The following is a 22,471-nucleotide window of genomic DNA, read 5'->3' on the forward strand; positions in this document are numbered from 1 at the left end:
GGCCTAAGAGTTTTCAAAGATAGGTCTCTTCTATTTCGAAGACAGGAGCCTAGTAAACCCTGTTCCCAAATGATACAGAGATCATTTTCTGCATCGTGGGAATCCACGCTCTACATTCCCATGCAGGGGTTTTTGAAGAGGGGTAATACATGCAGCAAAATTGCTTTCGATGAGAGCACTGCAAAATACCATAAAGATTCCTGACTTTGTATTTTCAAACATCTGGTTCAATCCAGTTTTAGATGAAAGAGATACTCAGTTGATGTAACCTTGCCTCCACAAGGTCCCATTTTAATCACTGATTGCATAGGAAAGAGAATTTGGGCTGTGCTCAAGTTTGTAAGAAATTGTCTAAAGCAGTTGGGTTTCTTGTGTTTTCCAGTAAAAGGTCCAGTGGAGCACATACTAAAACAAACAAAAAGCCATTATTTTAGTAATGTAAAAACTATCATTTACATCCAACAAGCAGATCAAAAGATGCTCTTTTATAAATAAAATTCCCATCCCACAGACACAATGGTATGTACAATAACATCACCCTTTGCCAAGAGATTCCAGTATGAGACACAGTAATTCAAAAGAAACAAAGTGTAAGTTTATTGGACGCCAACATTTCTTAGTCAAGATCTAAGTAAAGAAAACACACAGTAGAAAAAGTTGTACAAAGCAGCAATGGATTTACATTACATTAAAGAAAAAGTTACCCTAAGCTATTAAGTCTCAGTCCTAAAAAAAGTAAAAACCCATCCTGGTGTATTGAACTGATATAGAATGACTATAAGGTATACAGGATTATAAAGCCAGCTTCTTTCGTTTTACCTCTATAATCCTTTAAAATGACAAGTGATTTTGTGTAACTAATTGGAAAATTCTATAGCAAATATATTGGATAACTCCAATTTCTAGAAACTGTAGGAAACTATTCCCCTGTACCCAAGCACTAAAAGTGGTGCCATTTTCCTGCTTTTTAAAAAGGGACACTGTCAAGAATAAGCCTCAAAATGCATACTTCGTATGTATTTTGTATGTTACATTGCACAAGATGGTTTGTTCTGGTTTTACGTACATATTTTAATGATAGATGCTGCTGCAGTAGTGGGAAGCTCGTGTCTTTAAAAGGTAACGTTTATCGCTGAGAAACTGGAAAAGGAAAAATGGACTGAGTCCTTTATTCTGGAGCAGTGAGAGAAAAAGCAACATGAAAAATAAGCTCAACCCACAGAACTCAGACACATTTTTCAGACATCCTTGCAACAATTGCGGATGCCCTTAACGGGCATTTTCATGCTCAAGCAGCTCAAGTGTTATGACTCAATTCATGTTTTTAAATTCTTCGATTTTATTAAGTATTCTTAATACAGATAAGAACATTTACTGTATACAACCTTTCTCTTGATAGTGTCCCTTTATGTACAACAGTTATAGTACAATTTTTCACAAGTCATTTTAAATAAACAAGAATCAATGACATTAAAAAATACTATCAGGCTGTGTTCAACAACAACAACAAAAGATTTTAACACTGATTCATTAACAGCAACATTTAAAAAAAACCAACAAAACAAAACCCTATGCTTGCTTTGATTTTAATCTAAATCTTCTGGTAGGAAATGTAAACAATTTTACTGAACAGTATAGGCACATGCCAGATATTTGCACCCTCACTGTTAGTGCCAAGAAGTTAGGCATAGTCTGTCCTTATCCCATGTGAGGAACTTCTAGTTTTATCACTGGAAGCTTGGAACAAAAACAGAGCACATGCAGCTTCAGATCAAACCCGCATGTCCTACTTGGGGGGAAAACAAACAACATCAGACAAAAAAATCTACTGGATGTCACTAGAAGGCCTGCCTAAGTAGGAAATGCAGGAACAAGTCTCTTACAGCTGTGTTTTGGTTCACTGATAAGGCTACATCTCCATCTGAAACATCCAAGACAAACTCTAGTGTCACCTACTGCTTCAGCAGGTTATCTGCTCAATTAACTGTCACAGGGTGTTTCACTCTCCCTTTACCGAAAAAAAAATCTGTATGTATTTTTCTGTCATTGCTCACTTTCAAGGTTGATCATGGTCCCAATTTAGCAAAGAACTTAAGCGTGTGTTTAAAGAAAATTAAGACTGATCTTCATGGAACTTAACCATAGGCTTAGATGCTTTGCCAACACAGTGCCTGAAAGGAAAAAAAATCCCAAAACAAAATCCATTTCATGGCTCGACCCTGCTTCTCTTAAATGCACTAGAAGTTTCCACTGTACTTCCACTGAAGCAGGATAGTTCTCTGAGATTTATCTGACATTATAAAAATAGCAAAAAAAGAATTAAAGATTCTAATCTATATATTAAAACATCTGCACATTCCTGTCACAAACTTTAAGAAAAGAAGCGAAACGCTTTTTATAATTAACAAGACCTCTAACTTTGTGTCACTTTAGTACATAGCTACAAAATTAAACAAAATATGATGAAGACAGGCTTTTGTATCATAAATTCGCCTTTTATTTTGGCTGTGGCCAAACTAGACACTCTTCAAAAGACCTTTATTTATAAACAAGCAACTAACATTTTTTCCATAATTTAACTTTTTAAACATATATTAAAGTTATATAAGTGGAAGCATATTTATTCTGTATCCTCCAAAATAAACACTTCTATCAAGGGTTTTTTAAGATACTGTATAAAAGCTAATAGAAAACCAGAACTGCTATATAAACATCTCATATTTAAACTTCAGACATCCTGAATTCCTTTACTAAACAACAGGAACCGAATTAAAACAAAACCCACAGAACATGCTCAAAGTTAAAACCAAAACTTTTTTTAAAAAAAACACCAAACCAAACCAACTAAAGAAAAATGTAGAAGGAGGCTATTTAAACCAAAAATAGTTTATGGATTTTTTTGTAATACATAGTATACCAGGAAGAAGGTCAAGGTTTCTTCAAAGATGTTGCACAAGGTTTTGATTGAAAGCGTGTGGAATTCATCATCACATCACATAGCAGAATCCCAGTTAGAAGTTAGATGACTATGACATAGTTGAACTAGTTGCCATCTTCCTTCAGAAAGCACACTGATTTTTATAAGGCTACACATAAACTTTCAGACTGTTGTGTAGAGGAATCACTGGTGAAAACTTAGGAACCATTTTACAAAAACATGTTCATATTCTATATGCACAGATTTCTTAAATACATTTAAAGGATACTTAGCGAAGCTTTATGTTTTTCTGATTTTGTTAAACCAGGCTAAGTGCAATAACCACTTTAATTTGAAATTGTTTCTGGTAAGAAAGAAATTTAGTCTTATTAGGTGGAATAAAAAAGTCAATAACTAGAAATGTCACTATTTGTCGTGGTTTAGTTGCCGGCCGCCCTAAACCACAACGCTATTAAACAAGCACCTTGTTTTAATTGCAGTGTCACCGAAAGAGTTTAACTGATATTCTAACAAATTAGCATAATCATATTCAGCTACAATTTGCCTGAAAGAGGACAAAAAAGAACAACATGTTACTATTAGAAGTGTTTAGTAACAATTTTAGGTTTTAATCCAAAATGAAACAGAATAGGTTTAAGACTAACATGGCAATTATTTCGGTAGCTGAAAAAAAGTCAGGGGTCCATCCTGAGCCAATTCTTTTAAACTTAACTTACAGGAAAAATAATGTAAAAAAAAAAAATCCTTTGGAAAAAATGGTAGCACACTTGGGCTTTCACTGAGAAAAATCTATTCCTGCACGTACCTAACTAACGATGCCCATCCTCAGATTCTTAGGAGTTACTCTTGCACTTAATTTTGCTAAATCTTGGTGTCAGCTCGCAATTCTTCTTACTTTTGAGTTTGGGATGATGAAAAATTGTTCACGGTTACATACAGAATTAAAGATTCACTCCTGCTCCCCCTGAAACTGGTGAGCAAACTCCTGTTGCTTTCAGCGAACCCAGACAGGACTCTGACCACATAGTGTGGAATGCAGTCCCCCTTTCCCAAACTACACAGGGTAAAGTTAGTCAGGATCACAAATACCGTTTGCATCATTTATGTTCACTTTAATCCATCACCACTTCATTAAGTTTAAATTCTAGCAGAAGAATTTTTCACTGTTAGTTCACCACCTACTTCTGGGTAAACATTTCTTCCACTTACAGAGTAATTTTGGACCCTTACTATAGCTTCTGGTAAATTTCAATGATCCTACGTACACTAAATGCTCCAGTTGTGATTTGAGGTAAAATAATGGAACCCCACAGAATATCTGCAGCCCATTATTACCATGATTTTCAACAAATTAGAAAATTGCAACACAGTATCACATACGATAGAAAGCGGTAGAAAGAAATACTCTAAGCATTGTATTCATAAAATGCAGTGATTGTAGTGTGATGGTTTTTCCTCTGCTTTGAGCTGGATATGTATGCTTAATACAAATTTCAAACACATCTTCATTTATACAGGTGTCTATATAAATATTTACATTTTTAGTTTTTGTTAAATCGTATCTTTGTACTCATGGCCAAGCTTATTACTGTGTGTAGTAACACAACTCATCTTCTGTCCCTTAACGAGCTCTTTTTTTTGATTTAATAGTTATACATTCCTTTGTAGTTAGAATTACAAACAGTTGTACAAATAGTGGAAACAAAATTATGAAACTTGTCTGGCATCCATTCAATCTTAGTTCATATTATAAACAGTACCATTTGCATTATGATGGCTGTTAAATACAATGACTTCAGCTACCGAAGTATCTATAGTAAATTAGTCTTTGGGACATCATATAAAGCAAACTACCCTCTCCCCCAATTTTCCTTAGAAACTTATAATTAAATGGCTGAAAGCAGGCTTGCTGCTACCTTTTATATAAAATCTCAGTAATAATATTGCTGACTTTAGATTCTATTTTAATTTGCACAAGTTCCATATAACAACAAAACAATTCTATGTTCCCTTAAAATATCAAACATTCGTATCCAATAACATCAAGATTACTCAAACTTGAGGTTGGTTTGTTATTGCTAAAGGTTTCTAAGACCTAAGTCAATACAGCAAGACACTCAATCCACTTCCTCCCTAACCACGAGTGCATGGCAACTATTTATATGGAGCTTGTGTGTTGGTTTCTTTAAAAAAAAAATAATTAATGAAGTTGGTTACCGTATTTCATTACTATAAACTCACAATTAGAAACCAAATTGTTGTTGCTCTTTCATTTAATATATAACTTTATATATAATACACACGCACACACCAACATCACAGGATGAAGATCCATGCATACAATCCAGATGTGATCGTACTTCAGTGTTAAATGAAATAAAAATTATTCTGTTACTATTAGATCCCAGACCACAGTATTTTAAATTACTCTGCTTTCTACCTACTAACCAAGCTAGTTTACCTTAATCTTCAAATCCAAGCAGCATCACAAATTCCAAATTTTTCGCTGTTGTCATCGTTTTGATCCTCTTAGATTTCTAGTTTATATGGCATACATCTGAGATCCCGAACACAGCCTCCACCGAACCAGCTTTTTAAGGTACCTGTTAAAGCTAATTGTGTGTCTGTTCATGGCTCCAAAGGCTAAAAGCTGTCTTGAAAGTCCTGTGACAGAGTTTACACATATATTGTCTTTTGAATGTGATTGCTGAGAGTGGTGGAGCATGATAGAAGAGTGTATCTGACTCCTGTGGTACAAATAATTTTTCAGTAGTAGTGGAGCTTTCAGACAAGCCTGTTGGACTATCAGGTTCCAAAGGCTGGATTTTGGGGAGGGGTGGGGGTGGAGGTAAGGGTGGTGGTGATGGTGAATTAGCTGGTGGACATATCTCAGGCTCCTTATTTGTGGACTCCTCTGCAGGCTGTGACATATGAGACTGGAAGTGACTCCACAGCCGGAAATTGGTTCGGAAGGCCTTGTGACACACATGACAGATAAATGGCTTCACAGAGCACAGGAGCTCTTGGTGACGCTCCAGCTGTTTGCGCAGAGTGAAAATCTTCCCACACTTTTCGCAGGACCACACACCAGCATCTCTGTTGGAGAATACTTTCTTAGGTTCTTTGCTCGTTTCAGTGACCTCATCCTCTATATCATCTGCAGGCTCTTCTTTGATCTGAATTTTAAACTGCTTTGAAACACTTAAGTCTTCAGGTAGGCATGAGGAATCTTCAGAATCAAAATTTATTTGTTCTGACGAATCACTGAACACACCATCTTCCTTCGCAGCAACAAAACTCTTCTTTTTATTGGATTCTGACTGAGGAGGCAATCTTGACGAACTAGTTATTTCTCCGTTGTGATCCAGGATAGGTAAAGAAAAGTTCTCTGATGGAGCCATTGTGTTTTGATTGTGAACTTCGACTTGATGACGCCAAATACTAAAGGATGACTTAAAGGTACGCATACACTCAAGGCAGGTAAGCTTCTTGTATTCACACTTGCTTTCATGCTCATGCGTCAGCTCTGGAGAAGAAAACCTAAGGCTGCAGTAAGGACAGACGGCAGCACTTCTGCAGAGTCGCTCATGATTTCCCTGCTCAATAAGTGAGGAGAGCTTCGCGTTGCAGAGACGGCACTGATAAACCTCTTTGCTTTCTACCAGATTTTCAGTATGAACATGATCTTTCTGCTTAGGAGCCTTATTTCCTCCGACTGCTTTCTCCCCTGGGTGCATTTTTATGTGCTGTTTAAATTGTGAGAAGAAACGATAAGCTTTCCCACAGTAGGTACAAATATAGGCTCCTTTAGTTCTCGATCTCAAATTCCTTTTGATGACTTGTTGTGCTTGTGAAGCAGACTGTCCCTGAAAACCTTGCTTGCCACGTCTTAGTTTAACAATTAGAGCTTTTTTAATTTCTCTCTCTCTCACTATATCGATCAGTTTTCTTTGGAATTTTTCATCCAAAATAGCATGCGAACTGGAAGCTGGTGAGGGATTCTTCACAATTCCATGTTGTGTCTGGCAGTGCGTCCACACTTTGAAATTTGTGTGAAATCTCTTGTGGCATATGTCACAAGCATAGGGCTTCTCTGGATTATGATACATGTTCACGTGACGATGAAGACCTGCTGTCGATCTGAAAATTTTAAGGCAGTGCTTGCATTTAAATTTTTTATTTGGTCTTGCTTCTTCCAGCTCGTTGTATTCATCTTTACTGACATCAGAATCAGGAAAATCAGCATCAAGGTGCGTAGGGCTTGAACCTTCCTCAAAGTTATCTTCCGACCCAGGAGAACCCTGCTCATCTGCCTTCAGTTTCTTAAATGGTAGTCTGCTATCAGCTTGAAATCTCCTTTTTGCTGGGAGTCTACTTGGTTCCTTATGATCATCCTCAGTTTTAAAATGAAAGTCTTTATTTGTCGATGCTGAAGCATCATCCACCGTAACTCTTATTATTTCGGCAGGATCTGAAAGCGGACTGCTGGGTTCAGTTTTTATTCGCACCTCTGTGAGAGGGGAAGCAACCTCCCTATCAGTTGACTGAGAGGCACTGAAAGACCTAAGGCGATGTGGCTGTATTACCTGTGGTTTTTCATCTAAGACTAACTTCTCCGACGACTCTTTCAAGGATGACTTTTGAGATACAACGTTAAACGTCTTCTGGGAATCATTAGTTCCTGGTGAGGAGGATGATGATACCTGTGAAGGTTTCAGGTCAACAGAAGATGTGTAAATAGGAACCTGGCTGTCCATGGACAGTGACCTTCGAAGGAGGCTTTTTACAAGCGGCCCACTTCTGTCAATACTTTGGTTTTCCGGACCAGATCCACTAGATGGGATTACTAGTCCTAACTTTGAGTAGTATAGCAAATTCCTTTCTTCACCTTGACCACTTCCTTTTCCTGCCTCTCGCAACAAAAACGTAGATTCTGATGCGCCACGCAGAGACAAGACTGGTGGACGCAGTCTTTTTAATGACATCTCTGCGGCCTTTCCTCTTAAAAGCTGCCCACTGCTTCCTGGTTCATCGCTTGCAATTTCTTTCTCTGCTAAAGGCATTTGAGGCAGTACTGTGTTCCTTTTCACTAAACCACCTCTGCCGTGATCCTCCACAGTTCCAGAAGTTTCATGAACCTTGGTATAGCTCACAGGGCTTTCTTTCAGCCATCTCCTTTCAGTCAGTGATAAGTTCTGAAGGATTTCAGTTGGTTTTGTTACTTGTGGTCTACCGCTAGTTTTGACAGCAACAGAGGGTGAAGGTTTAGAAGTATGGCTTAGATCATGTTGTGTTTGATTTATACTTTTCGCTTGTGCTTCAATTCTGTTCTGGCAGACAATGACACTTCTCTTCTGAGAACTACTTTCGTCTTCGTCTTGGTACAGTATTTTCTTAATAGGACAAGCTGGAAAAGGAGCTTGAGGACTCTTAGAAACAATGTTTGTAAGAAAGGATATGCCAAGACTGTAGCCCAGTTCTTGCACAGCTGCAAGACTGCCTTTCTCAATGAACAAAGATGAAGAATAAATGTAGTTTAGCACATTTTCAAAAGCATCTGGCTCACAAAAGTCGAGTTGAAACACTGACTGAGACTCATTCTCCTTATTCGTGAACAGACTCTGGAAGTATTCACTGCTGGCAGCCAGAATGTTTTTATGAGCTCGAAATTTCTGATCTCCTACTATAAGAACAACATCACACAGCTGTCCCTTTAGACGCTCCTCATTCAGTGCGCTTAGAAGTGAAATGGCATGTGCTGGATTTATGTAATGCAAAAGCCCCTCCATGATTCTGATGTTTCTGAAAAAGAACAACAACAAAAAAAAGTTGTAGGTTGCCTTATGTGAACTGTTGTTAGAGATAAAGCAAACACACCTAATCCCTCTGCACTTCATAAGCTGGCTAAACAACCATCAGCAGTGCTGAAAAAAAACAGCTTGTTTGGAGGAAAGGTACGGGAATTAAAACATCTCAGTGTTAATGTTCAGCATGACATCATATGGTATGGAATATCTCTTTGGCCAGTTTGAGTCAGCTGTCCTGGCTATGTACCCTCCCAGCTTCTTGTGCACTCCCAGCCTTCTCACTGCCAGGGCAGTGTGAGAAGCTGAAAGTCCTTGACTTGGTGTAAGCACTGCTCGTCAACAACTAAAACATCAGTGTGTTATCAACATTATTCTCATCCTAGATCCAAAACACAGTGCTATACCAGCTACTAGGAAGAAAATTAACTCTATCCCAGACAGAACCAGAACACTAACTGAGGAGGGGGGAGATAAGGGGGCTCTGTTCTCTTCCTGCAATACACCTGTCCACATGAAGGAACGGTTCAATCGTTTCACTCTTGATCATCTTTTTCTCAGCTTTAGCTTTATGAAGATCTATCTTGACAACTGCTTTGATAAACTCTTGAATCAGATACCTGAAGCTTTGTTAAGCCAAGTCACCTTTCTGAGGCTAAGCAAGCCCGACAGTCTGCTGCTGACTAAACAAATTAATGGGGTTTTGTTGTCATTTTTAATAGGAGGATGGAAAGGACATTAACACTGGGAAGGGAGAAGGAAGCAAGATTACTGTCTGTAATCTAGATTAATTCATCATGTTTTCTTACACTTAATAAGTGTTTTTAATATATACTTCTAGCTATCAAATATGCATTACTTATAACTGCATTGACAGGATCTGTTTTCTTCGAAATGTCACAACTACAACTGAAGTATCCCCATATTGCTTTGTTCTAGCTTAAAAGCTATCAGAGAACTGAATTCCCCATTTCATTCATTAGCATAAGAGCACTTCAGGCTTACAACCCATATACTTGAGGAACAGTTACCCTCGGATGCATCCAAGAGTACAAAAAGCACAAATTAAACTGCAGTGCAGAAATCTCCATGTTCCGCATGCTTCAAAAGACAGCCCATTCCATACTGCAGGATGTCTCAATAACTCAATAGACTGCTCCTGATTAGGTCTTAACAAAAGAAGAGAATCAGGTTTTACATTAGTTTAAGCAAAGAACTTCTGTGGCATGACTTGAAATTTACACATCTGTGCACATGCACACACACACGGAAATCAGCAATATCCAATTTTCTTTTTTTTCATGGATACTCTTACAATTCTGTTCAAGTTAACCTGTAAGAATTTGACACTGCCTTCCTCCATGGTGGTACTAAAACAAGTCAATGATGTGTCAGTTAAAAGCAATTATTTTCCTTTTATAGATGATTTGAGAAACTACTCTTTAGTTTATACGTGATGTATGCTACTACAACAAAAAAGTTTCACTATTCATCAGCTTACATGCAAACCTGAAAAGTTTATAAAAATAAAAAACAATATTAAGAAGCCTATGAGTAATAAACAAGGGTGGATGGATATATTAATGGATATGAATAAGTGATCAAAGTCTAAATTGGTATTATTGAGAAATTACTTAAAGGGTGCTGCACACAGCATCTCAGGCCAATGATGATATCATAGGACTGGGCTACCACTTCTCCATCTGAAACCACCAAATGAGTTAACAGTGTCATGGCAATAGCAACAGCAGAATTCTCTTTCCTCACCAGATCTGTCTTTACTGAGTGTTTCAGTGTCTTGCAGTGTCATTTCATAGACACTAATTTATCCTTAATTCACCTCGGATAGTTGTAATGCGTAAATCCCCACACCTCCATCTAAAAAGAGCAGACCAGTCAAGCTTCTATGAAGTTGAGAAACAAATCTGTTTTGGTTTGCTTTCTATGTTTTACTTAAAAGTATCGTCTAGTGGAAGGGGGTGAGCTACCATCTCCTTTGTGGATGCCACTGCAATTTAAAGTGGTGGAGTTTGGCCCTCATCCAGTCTTGTGGTCTGAGCACCCATTAACACTTGGATTGTTACTAGAACAAGTGTTGCAGGAATGCATCTTTTTGTAGAATGATAGAATGGTTTGGGTTGGAAGGGACCTCAAAGATCATCTAGTTCCAACCTCCCTGCCATGGGCAGGGACACCCTCCACTACATCAGGTTGCTCAAAGCCTCATCCAACCTGCCTTGAACACTTCCAGGGATGTGGCATCCACAACTTCTCTGGGCAACCTGTTCCACTGCCTCACCACGCTCTGAGTGAAAAATTTATTCCTTATATCCAATTTAAATCTACCCTTTTTCAGTTTAAAGCCATTGCCCCTTGTCTTGTCACTGCACGCCCTTGTAAAAAGTCCCTCTCCAGCTTTCCTGTAGGCCCCCTTTAAGTACTGGAAGGCTGCTATAAGATCACCCCAGAGCCTTCTCTTCTCCAGACTGAACAGCCCCAACTCTCTCAGCCTGTCTTCAGAAGCGGGGTGCTCCAGCCCTCGGATCATCTTTGTGGGCCTCCTCTGGACTCACTCCAGCAGCTCCATGTCCTTCTCATATTGAGGACCCCAGAGCTGAACGCAGTATTCCAGGTGAGGTCTCACGAGAGCAGAGTAGAGGGTCAGAATCACCTCCCTCGACCTGCTGGCCACGCTTCTTTGGATGCAGGCCAGGAGCCGGTTGGCTTTCTGGGCTGCCAGCACACATTGCCGGCTCATGTTGAGCTTCTCATCAATCAACACCCCCAAGTCCTTTTTCTCAGGGCTGCTCTCAATCCATTCTCCACCCAGCCTGTACTTGTGCTTGGGATTGCCCCGACCCAAATGCAGGCCCTTGCACTTGGCCTTGTTGAACTTCATGAGATTCTCACAGGCCCACCTCTTCAGCCTGTCAAGGTCCCTCTGGATGGCATCCTTTCCCTCCAGCATGTCCACAACACCACACAGCTTGATGTCGTCAGCAAACATGCTGAGGGTGCACTCGATCTCACTGTCCATGTCACTGACAAAGACGCTAAACAGCACCGACCCCAATATTGACACCTGAGGAACGCTGCTAGTCACTGCTCTCCACTTGGACATCGAGCCATTGCCCGCAACTCTGAGTGACCATCTAGCTAATTCCTTTAGCTTCATCTGAAAGAAATTGAATTTGCAAACGCAAGTGATTCATCTGGGATGCAAGTTGCAGAATGGTACATGGAGGTAACAGGTCAACAGTGTGCTTACGGAGGAAACTTGATCTAAAACAGTATTGTAGAAACACCCAATAGAAGTTGCTGCTGAACCTGAACTTCAAGAACACAGTGAAGAAAGAGTATATTAGCCAAATGTTTGGAAATATTTGAAAATATTTCATTTTAATCTGCTTTATGCAAGACACCCAGGCCTCGTGTCTTCCATAAGACACTCGCAGAATAAACACAGTGTAATCACTATGTGTTCCTTTGTCCATCATAACACAGCAATGGCATTAGTAGAGACGAGTGTAAAATCTACACGTCTAAAGCAGAATTCAATAGTCATCATCCTTCTTTCCACATTCTCCTTGTTTATTCATAGAACACCTTCAATTTATTACATTAAACAAGACAGAGATAAGCATCCTGCTACAATCCTTCCTGTCATTCTCAGATTCTCTTTTGTGCAGTGAAGGAGGCAGAGCACTTTGGTGTAATGTAACTCTGTCACTTTAACAGTAACCAAGGCTGCAACATACACAAACTGCAAGGGACCAAATTAATCCTGGAAAGGCAGCTTTAATCCTGGTATTTCCTAATTCAAGTGCTTGACTTGCAGCTTAATAGCCTTTAAACACAACAGTCAGAAACAAAACAAGCTATGATACCTCAAGAAACAAAACCAGAACCCGTTTACAGAAACATTTAAAGACATTCACACAGATCATCTGAAAGCCTGAAATACTTAGATGTAAAAAACCCCTGAAAATTACTACAGTAAATGTACGATTTCATTTCACTACATGAACACTTCTTAGTAGCAAAGTTGATCCAAGACATTTCTGGTCTCTTTTTTTTTTTATTTTATCTGCATGCTGCAGTTCACTCTTTCATCTATGGCAGTACAAATACTTGCAGGCCTGTATTACACAGCAGATCAGACAATAAATGAAAATCAAAAAATATTTCTTTTCAAATGCTGGTCAATTTTTATATTAAACCACAATCTCAAGAACGATCACATTGGCACAGCTGAAGAGGTAGCAAACGGTGGCAGCAGAGCAGCTATGAGAAGACAAGAACTTCTTACAACAGTTTGTCATCAAAGCCAACGCCTGGCGGGCTGCGCTCAGCCCTGACACAAAAGCGGTGCCCAGCTATCGTGTAGGTAACAGAACTATGGCAGTCTCTTGTAATACCAGATTTGATTCCAGGTGTTTGAGGACTCATATTTCCTCAGATGAAGATTATTTTGCTATTAACTACCTCAGCTCTTTTCTCTAGATAATGTGCTTCCATTCTCTCCAACCATTTTTTCCCAGCCATCTTCACTACTGACTGGAAACAAAGCTCTTTCCTCTTTTCTTCCACGACCTTCAGGCGACATCAAGGAAACAGCAGGAGCATATCAGAAAATATCCTGTTGTCTGTGTTCAGGTGCCACATGCTAGAGCAGCTGCTGGTCCTCAGGAGGAACAGTGACAGCAAGACTCCAGACCCAAGAAGAGCAAGTGCAGCAGGAGCCCCCGCAGCCTTCGTCAGGAGGCCAAGAAGAGATTCTAGTGTCAGTCTTCAACAGCCCTCTACTGATCTCAGCAAACTAAATTTCAGAAAACTAAGTACTATAATTAGTACGAGATCTATTTGATTTTATTTTATTTTTGAACAAGGATAGAAAAAGACACCTCTGCTATTTTAAAATTACGTTCTGCAAAAAGGAAATCTCTTCTCAGGAAAACTCTTCACAAGGAAAGGGTGAAAAAGCTTAATCTTTGGCTCAGCAGTTTATTGATATTCAACAGCTACCTGCCCTTGAAGTAGTAATTCCCCTTCCTTTCCTCTGTCCCTTACTCTCACATCTCCTCCTCCCAGCCCTGTGGTACTCTCCTCTTTCTTTCACCAGTTCTGCTGCTCAGCTGACCTCCCAGTAAGCTGATTCAGCTCCCTAAAATGAAGTAGGAAACAACTGAAAGACCAAACAAAATCAACCCACCTTTTTATATCAGTTTGCTATTTTATAAGTTGGAAGCATAATCGGCTCACTGAGAGGTCAGATGAGCATCAACGTTGCAGCAAGAGAAGTCATGAAACTACCCATTCTTTCTCAGCAAGTTGTTCAATCAACTTTGCCCATGTGAAACTTCACCTTCAGAAGCAGTGAAGTCAATGACGCTGAAAGTTTACAAATAGAATCATGGAGATATTTGTGTGAACAATTTCAGTGTAACAGCTTACACTTGCAAATACACAAGCAACTAGAACAAGATGTTGATGTTGCCTGCTGACTTCCATTATAACAACATAGCTGTCAGCTAAAGCTGTGTTAATAGCACGTTGGGGGTGGCAGTGGGAAAGATGATGTTCTGAAACACTTAATGAGATGCAATGTTGCAGCAAGGAGGCACCAGGGCTGTGGGAAACCGCAGTTAGAAGTGGAGAACACAAGGAAAGAGGAGATGAGCAACAAGGGAGATTCAACAGGGGTTTCAACAGGGAAAACATACATAAGTAGTGTGGTGGGAGCAAACCCACTAAAGAAACCAAAGAAACATGGATTACAAGACTCAGCTAAGAAATACAAGTGACTTCCTGGGGTATCCCCAGGTAAATGTAGGAATGTTGCACTCAGTTGTGAGTGCTTTGCAAAGGATTTGATGGCTCTGAGAATTCACGCGCTGTTTCAGACAAAATAGAGGAAAAAAAGTCCCATTACTCATCAAGAGTCCAGATGCAAAAGATACACTGCTTAAACTTCTACTCAAGTATCCTATGCTGGATTTTATTACTTAAGTTCGACAACAGTTTTTCAAATGTCTCTTCTCCCATTAACAGCTTTTGCAACAGATACTCTCCTACAGTCCATATATATTTATACACACCCCCCCTCACATACCTCCAAAAGTTACATGTAAAAGCTCTAAACCTGCAGAGCAAGATTGTTTGCACTTCTACAATCTTTTTCTAACTAAATTTTTGAGTAATCTATTGCTGCAAGTTTGGGGATTCTCTCTTCCTGGATTTAACGAAATGTGATTGCAGCTGTTACCACTGTTTTCCACTGCAGAAAATAATGTGAACTTTCTCCATGAAGACAAACGTTTTTAATTTCCAACAGGTCAGCAGTAAGTAAAGACTCACTTGTATGAAGACAGGTATTAACATCAGATAAATAATGTATTTGCTAGTGTGTGAAATTGATGTATTAATTTCCAACTACTTATCGCAGAAATTTGGGGAGAGGAAAACAAGAAATTCTGTAACATTGTGCAGTCTCTCTATTTTGCGCTCCATTAGAGACAAATAATTAGCAGTTATCCTGATACAGACTAGAAATTCTCTCAGAAATTAGAGGCTACTTTTCACTTTCAGGTCATACCCACACTTTTGCCAACTGGCATTCAAAACAGCTCCTCCTGACTTGCAGCAAACTACAAAACATCAGAATAACACCGCAAAGCTCCACTTGTCCTTCTCATTCTTGTTTACAAACAAGCAGCAGCTAAGGGTGCAATTTCATCTTACTCTCAGTCCAATCTAACCAGAGATTCCTCCTGCAAGGAGCAGTCCATGTCTCCTCCCCCAACAAGGAAGGACTAGCTTTCTGTCAGATCAGTAAACTGATCCAGCTGACCATGGGATTGCACAACTACTGGATGTGAGGGAGAGGGCAGGAATGTGCGCTGGCTTCGAGCTTTTCTAATTCTTCTTGAACGAGCTCAGGAAGATTCAAACACATGAAACAGTTTGGTAAAATGTTTGTCCTAGCCTCAATGAAAGGTGTGTAACTCATCACCCAAATTACTGTAAACTAAATCACGAGACTAAAAAGTTTAAAAGTCCTAAAGAATTCTTCAGTTTTCATTCTCTTGAGTTTTGCAACATTGCCATTAAACTCTCCGATGGGACAGGACCTAAAGGCTTGATAGCAGAATATTCAATTTAAACACCTACAAAAAGCTCATCCCCAGAAATATTTCATATAATTTCTTGGTAAGAGATGCATGAAATCAAGAATTTGAAGAAGGGGAGACACACCAAATGTGTACACTTGTACTCTTTCTACAGGTTGACTTTATTATTTTATTGGTAATACTGAGACATACTTACCAAACTGCATAACATTCAGTCGTCTGCTTTACTGTATGAGTCACTCTTTCTTTGTTTCACTGGCCCAATTCACAATAAAATCTTGTCTACATACTGCTTTTAATTTTGCTGGTATAGTGAAAATGACAAACTGTAACTGTGGGCATATTTCTATTAATATAAAGGTGCTTTTTACAGGCATAGTATATTTTAGATGGGAAGAGAAACCAGCTATACCCATATAAGGTAATTTTCTATCAACAGAATTGTTTACACTAAGGTTTCTATAAGAAAACTAGAGATGGCAGAAAAAAGTCATGCACTTAATCTGAAACATGCAGAAAAGCTGAGTCTAGAAAATTGCCAAGTGAGAAACTTGTGGGTGAGGGAATGCAGGTGTCTCCCGCACACTGAAGGGATCTAAAGAAAACTCCATTCAGCCATCATTAATTACAGGCAAGATACTGGGAAGAAGATGCAAGATACTGTAAAAGGGGAAGGACAACAGTAACTTTACATGAGTTTCACATAAGAGATTTACAAGGTCATGAACAGAATGTGGAATATTTTTAGCTTACTCCAAGTTCACGTGCATTTGGAGGCAGGCAACGACTCATACTGCTTTTAAAAAAATATTTAAAATCCTCCTCCATGAACAAGAAAAACATGTATTTTTTCTTCATTCCTCAAAAGTATTTATGAGAAAGGGGCTGATCCTATCCTTACTGAACTTGCAGGGTATTTGGCCACTGACCTCAACAGCTGAAGGACTGTACTCAGAGTTATGTCCTGGCACAAAATAAACTAATTCCTCTTGCTTGTGACAGGTAGATTAGGTAGTGGCAAGCAGTGATTAGAAATCACTGCAATTCTGCTGCTCTTCTATCCATGTTTCTTAACTTAATTTAAAAGGATTTCTGCGAGACATTATTTATTGAACCAACTATACTATTTTTGAAAAATTCTCCAAAGACACTCACAAACGTATTCAGGCCAGAATGTCAAACAGTTCACTCTAAAGTAGCTCTGATGTTTTTTAGCTGGAGGGCACCCACTCCAGTGGGGCTACTGGTGCTCCTAGTTCCAGTGTGTTGTGGTGTCAGGCCTGGTGCTGGCCTGCGCAGGAGCTACGCTGTGCTGGAGGGAAATGAGTGAGTCAGAGGGATGGGGCAGCAGGGACACTCACTGCCTCGTGTGAAAGAACTGCCCCTGCGCTAACGACAACTTATCGAAGAGACTGAATCGCAACCTAAAGATTACTCACACTGATGTAGGATAAACCATGGATAAGGAGATTAATGCTCTGAGAAAAAAAGGGAAACATATTTATTCCTTTCCTGAAGAATGCAATTTAATTGTATACAAATGACAATTTAATTTGTATACAATGTATTTATATGTATATACACAAATTGTATACAAATACAAGGACAAGTTTCACAACATTTTTTGGAAATTATTTGGCCAAAGGATTTTTCATGCTTTTTCATCAGAGGTTGTATGGAACAGTTTTACACAACAAAGGTGTGGTGTTTCACTAAATCTCAGAGGAGAAACCCCCTCAAAAATCAGGACTAGGTGATTTTAAAACTTTCTTATTTTTGATGGGCTGGAAGACTGCTGAACTGATGGTGGTTGTGGTGGAGGTAGAATGAGTTTAGGAAGGTAAAGAGTTGCAACACTCTTTTCTTGTTCATAAAATGTCTGAACTATTCTAGAAAAAGATAATACATAAAGCAGCCAATAAGCTGCTTTTTTATTATTTCACTGCTGAATGAAAGAAAATAGAACTGCTGTCTTAAATTTCATTAAGGAAAAAAAGGGAAAAAAAATACAGTACATAGACTGATATTAAACCTACACCATAAATATTTGGGGAAAGCAACTCCTTCTGCACAAAATACCTATTTTAAAGCAGGGTACATTACAGTCTTTCCACTTGCAACAAACGATTTTGCTTCCTGTAAAGATTTTTTTTTTCTTCCCTTCTGAGGATCTCAGATCGTTAAATGTAGCAGAGTTCATTATGAAACGGCTGACTTGCTCAAAAGTTGAGAATTTCTTCTAAGGAGAGTGGGAAATAGCTGCAACTGTAGTGTGTGACTCATAGCATAGTACCTCCCAGTGCAGTACAAACCATTCGGGTCATTACAGCCCAACTTCCTCTCCCCAGCTCCTCCTTCCTCTAACCTGTAAGTCTACACTTGTTTATAGACGGTAGTTATCAATATTTTGCAGATAAAACAACTTTCAAAGCCTTGAAAACTATAATGGTAAATTACTTTTTTTTTTTTTTTTTTTTTTTTTTACAGTAACTGCTTCACAGCTACTGAAGTTCAAAAAGAAACAACTTCAATACAGCATGAAAGCTCATGGCTTTCTGTACAGTTGTCCTTTGGAACCCAAATGTTGGCATGCCTCAAACTAAAAATTTAAAAGTAAGCATAGTCAGCCACTACTATGAAGATGATCAGAGCACCAACTAATTGTCTGTGTATCAGTATTCTCTAGCATCATACACAAAAAACATGAGCTCATAAAACCTAATCTCTTGGTGATATCAAGCTTCTAGTAATCTGGAGGATTCTCAGTCTGAGAAGCACGTTGAATTTGAGCTAGCTGACAGAGCATCACCCTGCCACTTGGAACCTCCCTAGTAGGAAAAGGAAGCACAAATGCTCACATTTATCACACCTGTGTATCATTAAATGTACTGCGCAAAGAGGACTTCAGGAATTTCTAACAACCTATTGCCTCTTATATTAGAGTGCTAATATGTACAAAAGGATAAGTTACCTTAAGTGTCAAAAAAGCACCCAACTCATTATGACTTTAATCCTGTTTTGGATCACGGGGCCATGTTGAAATTAGTGGAGGAGTAGGAGCACCACTAAGAGCAAGAGACAAGGTCGCTCACTCTCAGTTCCAATCCCCAGGGGTTATCTTGGCTCCAGCAGGCTCAGAGGAGCTCACATCTGGAGAACCCCCTGATAAATCCTGGTCTGGCACATACTGTTGTAGCCGAAAACCCCAGAGGCTGCAATTTGTGACATCTCCCTGCAAGTCCCTACTGAGAACAAGCAAATGACAGTTCTTTAAATGTTCATAATCCAGTCAGTTTGGGTGGATTTTCTACAGGTAGATTAAACCAAGTATTCCTATGAGTTTACAACCATACAGCATGTGGGTAATAAAATTTCTGAGACAAAGGGATGCCAGATCCCCTTCCACCCAAGAGACGGCCACATAATTTGTTGCGGGGTTTTTTTTTTGCAAACAAGGTTTATAAAAACAGTTGCTAAAGTTTGCTCAAAACTTCCCCTCAAAAACATCAGCATAACCCTGGTGGAAAATTGTAGTCAAAGCAGTAACTTTGTCAGTTTGAGTAAAGTCAGAACAGAACACTATAACTGGCATTGTTCAGGCAATACAAACATAAAGCAGTACTAGATTTACCTGTAATACATATTTACTACCTTTGATTTAATATTGAAAGCCTTGATGTATAAAAATACATTTTAAATATGTTTTCCTATTAACATCTAAGGATACAAATATTAACTGTAACTACAAGATCTTCACTGTATTCACAAAAAGTCATGTGATTATTTAATTCATCACGATCTCTTCTGATACCCACAGCCTACCTACCTCTTACTTCCACTGTGAGTCCAACAACAAAAAAACTGAACAGCTTTTAAAACAAGTGCCATTTAATTATTAAGAAGAGCTTACTCAGTACACAATAAAATTCCACAATGTTTCCTTCCTCATAGTAACTCCTTTAGATTAAGTTTTCCTGCCGTTTGATACTTTACATGAGCCACATCCAATCTGGACATATGACAGTTCGGACTTTTAAGAGCATTGAAGTAAAATTTTCTCTGACAGCTGTGATCGGCTAGAATACCTTCCACAGCTTCCTGCAAACGCATAGCACATGCTGGCATACAGCAGAGAGGATTTTCCCGCTAGACAGTACTTTTTCCTACTCATTAATAATACAGCCAAAGAGCGCTTGGATTAGCAAAACTGCACTTCGTTTAGTACCTGCATGTACTTATAGGTCGCAGGAACCTTGCTGGATTGCTTTCCGCCCTGAAATCTGCAGGCTAGCGTGGCTCTCCCTTCAAGACACACCTGGGAGGGCCTGTGACGCTGAGGCACAGCCCTCCTGGATCCTCTGCCATGTTTTACAGTTCAGACCAGAGCCGGTATCTGCCCGGGGAGAGTCGTGATCTGCCGCTCCCGCGGCAGACGGAAGTGCCGGTACCACCGGGGCGTCCCGGCCGCCCGCCCCGCCGCTCCTCACGCGGCCGTTGTGACGGGGCGCGGCGCAGGTGGGCGGGCACGTGCGCGCGGGCGGCCGCGCGCTCCTTCCCGCCACCCCACCCAGCCCCGGCGGGGCGCAGGCGCGCGCGCCCCCACCCCACGCGACGCCGCTCCCCCCACCCCGCCACCCGCCCGCCCGGCAACGGCGCCGCTCCGCATGCGCCGTGAGGGAGAGTGACGACGGCGGGCGCTGCTGCCGGTTCCGGCCGCCACACAGGCGCAGTTCCGCGGGATTCCGGCACGGGGCGGGGCGGGGGGAAAGGGGAGGTGCGGCACATGCGCACGAGGCACAGCTGAAGCCGAGCGCGGGCACGGAGCATGCGCAGAAGGCAGGCCGGCGGGTCTATGTGGCGGGCGTGTGCCGGCGCTCCGGGCATCGAGCCGTTTCCTCAAAGCAAAAGGAGCATGCGCGGAGATGAGGGAGACGGGTTTCGTAACCGGCGCAGGCGCAGCGCGCTGCTCGGAGACCGCAGCCCCGCTCGGTGGGGAAAAAAAAAAAAAAAAAAAACACCTCAGAGTTACGTCAGGAAAAGACGCCTTTGTACGCGGGGAGACCCGTACGGCGCGGGCAGCCCCTGGAACGGGTGCGAGACGCGGCCGTTACTCACCCTCTCCGCCGCCAGCCGCGCCCCCCCCTGCTGCCCCCCTCGGCGCCTCCTTTCACGGTTCGCCCGCGCGCGCTGCTGCCACCGCCGTGATTCCATCCATCTTGAATTTGACGTCATCCCACACCAGGGATGAGGTCATCGAAGGGAACGCTCGTCACGTGCGCGGCGCTCCGATTGGCCGGCGGGGGAGCGGGGGGGGGGGGGGGGGCGAGGCGCTGGCGCGGCGGGGAGGGTGGCGGCGGTTAGTGGCGGTTATGGGGGGGGGGGGATCCCCCACCCGCCGCCCCTCCCCCGCAGGTAGCGCGCGGCGGCGGGCGGGCGGGCGGGCGGGAGGCCTCACGCGCTCTGCCGCGCCGGGCGGCGCGTGGCGTCCACCGACGTGTCCCCGGCTGCCACCGTCACCCCCCCTCCCCCCCCCCCCCGCAACCTCTCGCCCGCTAACGGCGTAGCGCGCGGAAGGGAAACTGAGGCAGCCGCGGAGGTGGGGGGGATGGGCGGGAAGAGGGGCGCGGGGAGGGGTCCGCAGGTCGGGACACGGCGGGGGAAGCGGGAGGAAAGGGACGACGGCGGGGGTGCGCGGCGGGGAGGCGGTCGCTTCCCCGCCGCGCACCCCCGCCGTCGTCCCTTTCCTCCCGCCTCCCCCGGCGTTGCGGGGCCGGTGTCACCGGTGGGCCGTTGACAGAGGCATTAAGATTTGGTAGAGTGACGCCATCCCTGCACCCCCTCCCTGGCCTGGGCTCCGTGTACTGCGGGTGGGGATACGGGGGGGTGGGGGGTGGGAAAAACCTCTGCGGAGAGCATTAATTCGCTGTTCTCCTAATTTAATGCTCTGTTTCGTTGTGTTCTTTTTTTTTTGTCTTAATCCACGTTTTTCTAAAATGTAGGGGGGAAGATCCGGCGCAGTTTGCAAAGAAGCTCGGTTTCTAGTGGCACACACGTGGCGTCCTCGCAAGCTAGTCCAATACCATTCCCGGGTATTGGCACGTGCCTGGGCGCTGGTGGATTTTGGCTCGGACTCTTTGGAACTGCTGTACTTGTTCATCTTGATGTGATTTGAAAAATTATAATGGACATTATAATTGCTTTGGGCTTGCTTCTCATTGAAATTATCCGCTTTGAATTAAATACCTGAATAGGGCTTTATGTGTCAAAATACAAGCATTAAAATAGAAATTAGAATTACAAGATTTTTTATTTTTTAAAAGCTAATCTCACCCATTATCTTTTCATTAAGGACAGCTCGTATTCTGGAGATTAACATTTAATCTGCATACACGTTTTCCATTAGTGTTTTTAGATATTTCATGTAAATCACAAATACTCTGAAGCAGCTACTGGAATCTCTGTCATGTGTTTAATGCTGCATTTAAACCTTTTTGCCAAGGATTTGTTGCAAATCGGCTAAACCTCGTGTAAAGAGGATGGTGATATGCCTCACTGTGTCCGGCTCCTCTCTCACCTCTCCACGTAGGTTTTTTGCAACT

General features: G+C 41.5%; 1 protein-coding gene across 2 annotated transcripts; it reads right to left on the minus strand.

Annotated features, from left to right (window-relative positions):
- Positions 1-1,551: 1,551 nt before the first annotated feature.
- On the minus strand, positions 1,552-20,999 carry ZBTB21 (zinc finger and BTB domain containing 21). 2 transcript variants are annotated; one of them, XR_015222405.1, is made up of 2 exons: positions 5,400-8,740; positions 1,552-3,482 (listed from the first exon to the last, which is right to left on the minus strand). XR_015222405.1 is itself a non-coding variant. In XM_086618332.1 (2 exons), exon 2 carries the CDS (start codon positions 8,725-8,727, stop codon positions 5,551-5,553), a length of 3,177 nt encoding a protein of 1,058 aa, XP_086474458.1. In that variant the 5' UTR covers positions 8,728-8,740; positions 20,988-20,999; the 3' UTR covers positions 1,552-5,550. The 2 variants fall into 2 exon arrangements, 1 of the variants encoding a protein (XP_086474458.1); XM_086618332.1 differs by adding an exon at positions 20,988-20,999 and having other exon boundaries at positions 1,552-8,740.
- Between the last annotated feature and the right edge of the window lie 1,472 nt (positions 21,000-22,471).

This window comes from Tauraco erythrolophus, chromosome 1 (genome assembly GCF_009769465.1).
Source record: "Tauraco erythrolophus isolate bTauEry1 chromosome 1, bTauEry1.pri, whole genome shotgun sequence".
NCBI lineage: Eukaryota > Metazoa > Chordata > Aves > Musophagiformes > Musophagidae > Tauraco > Tauraco erythrolophus.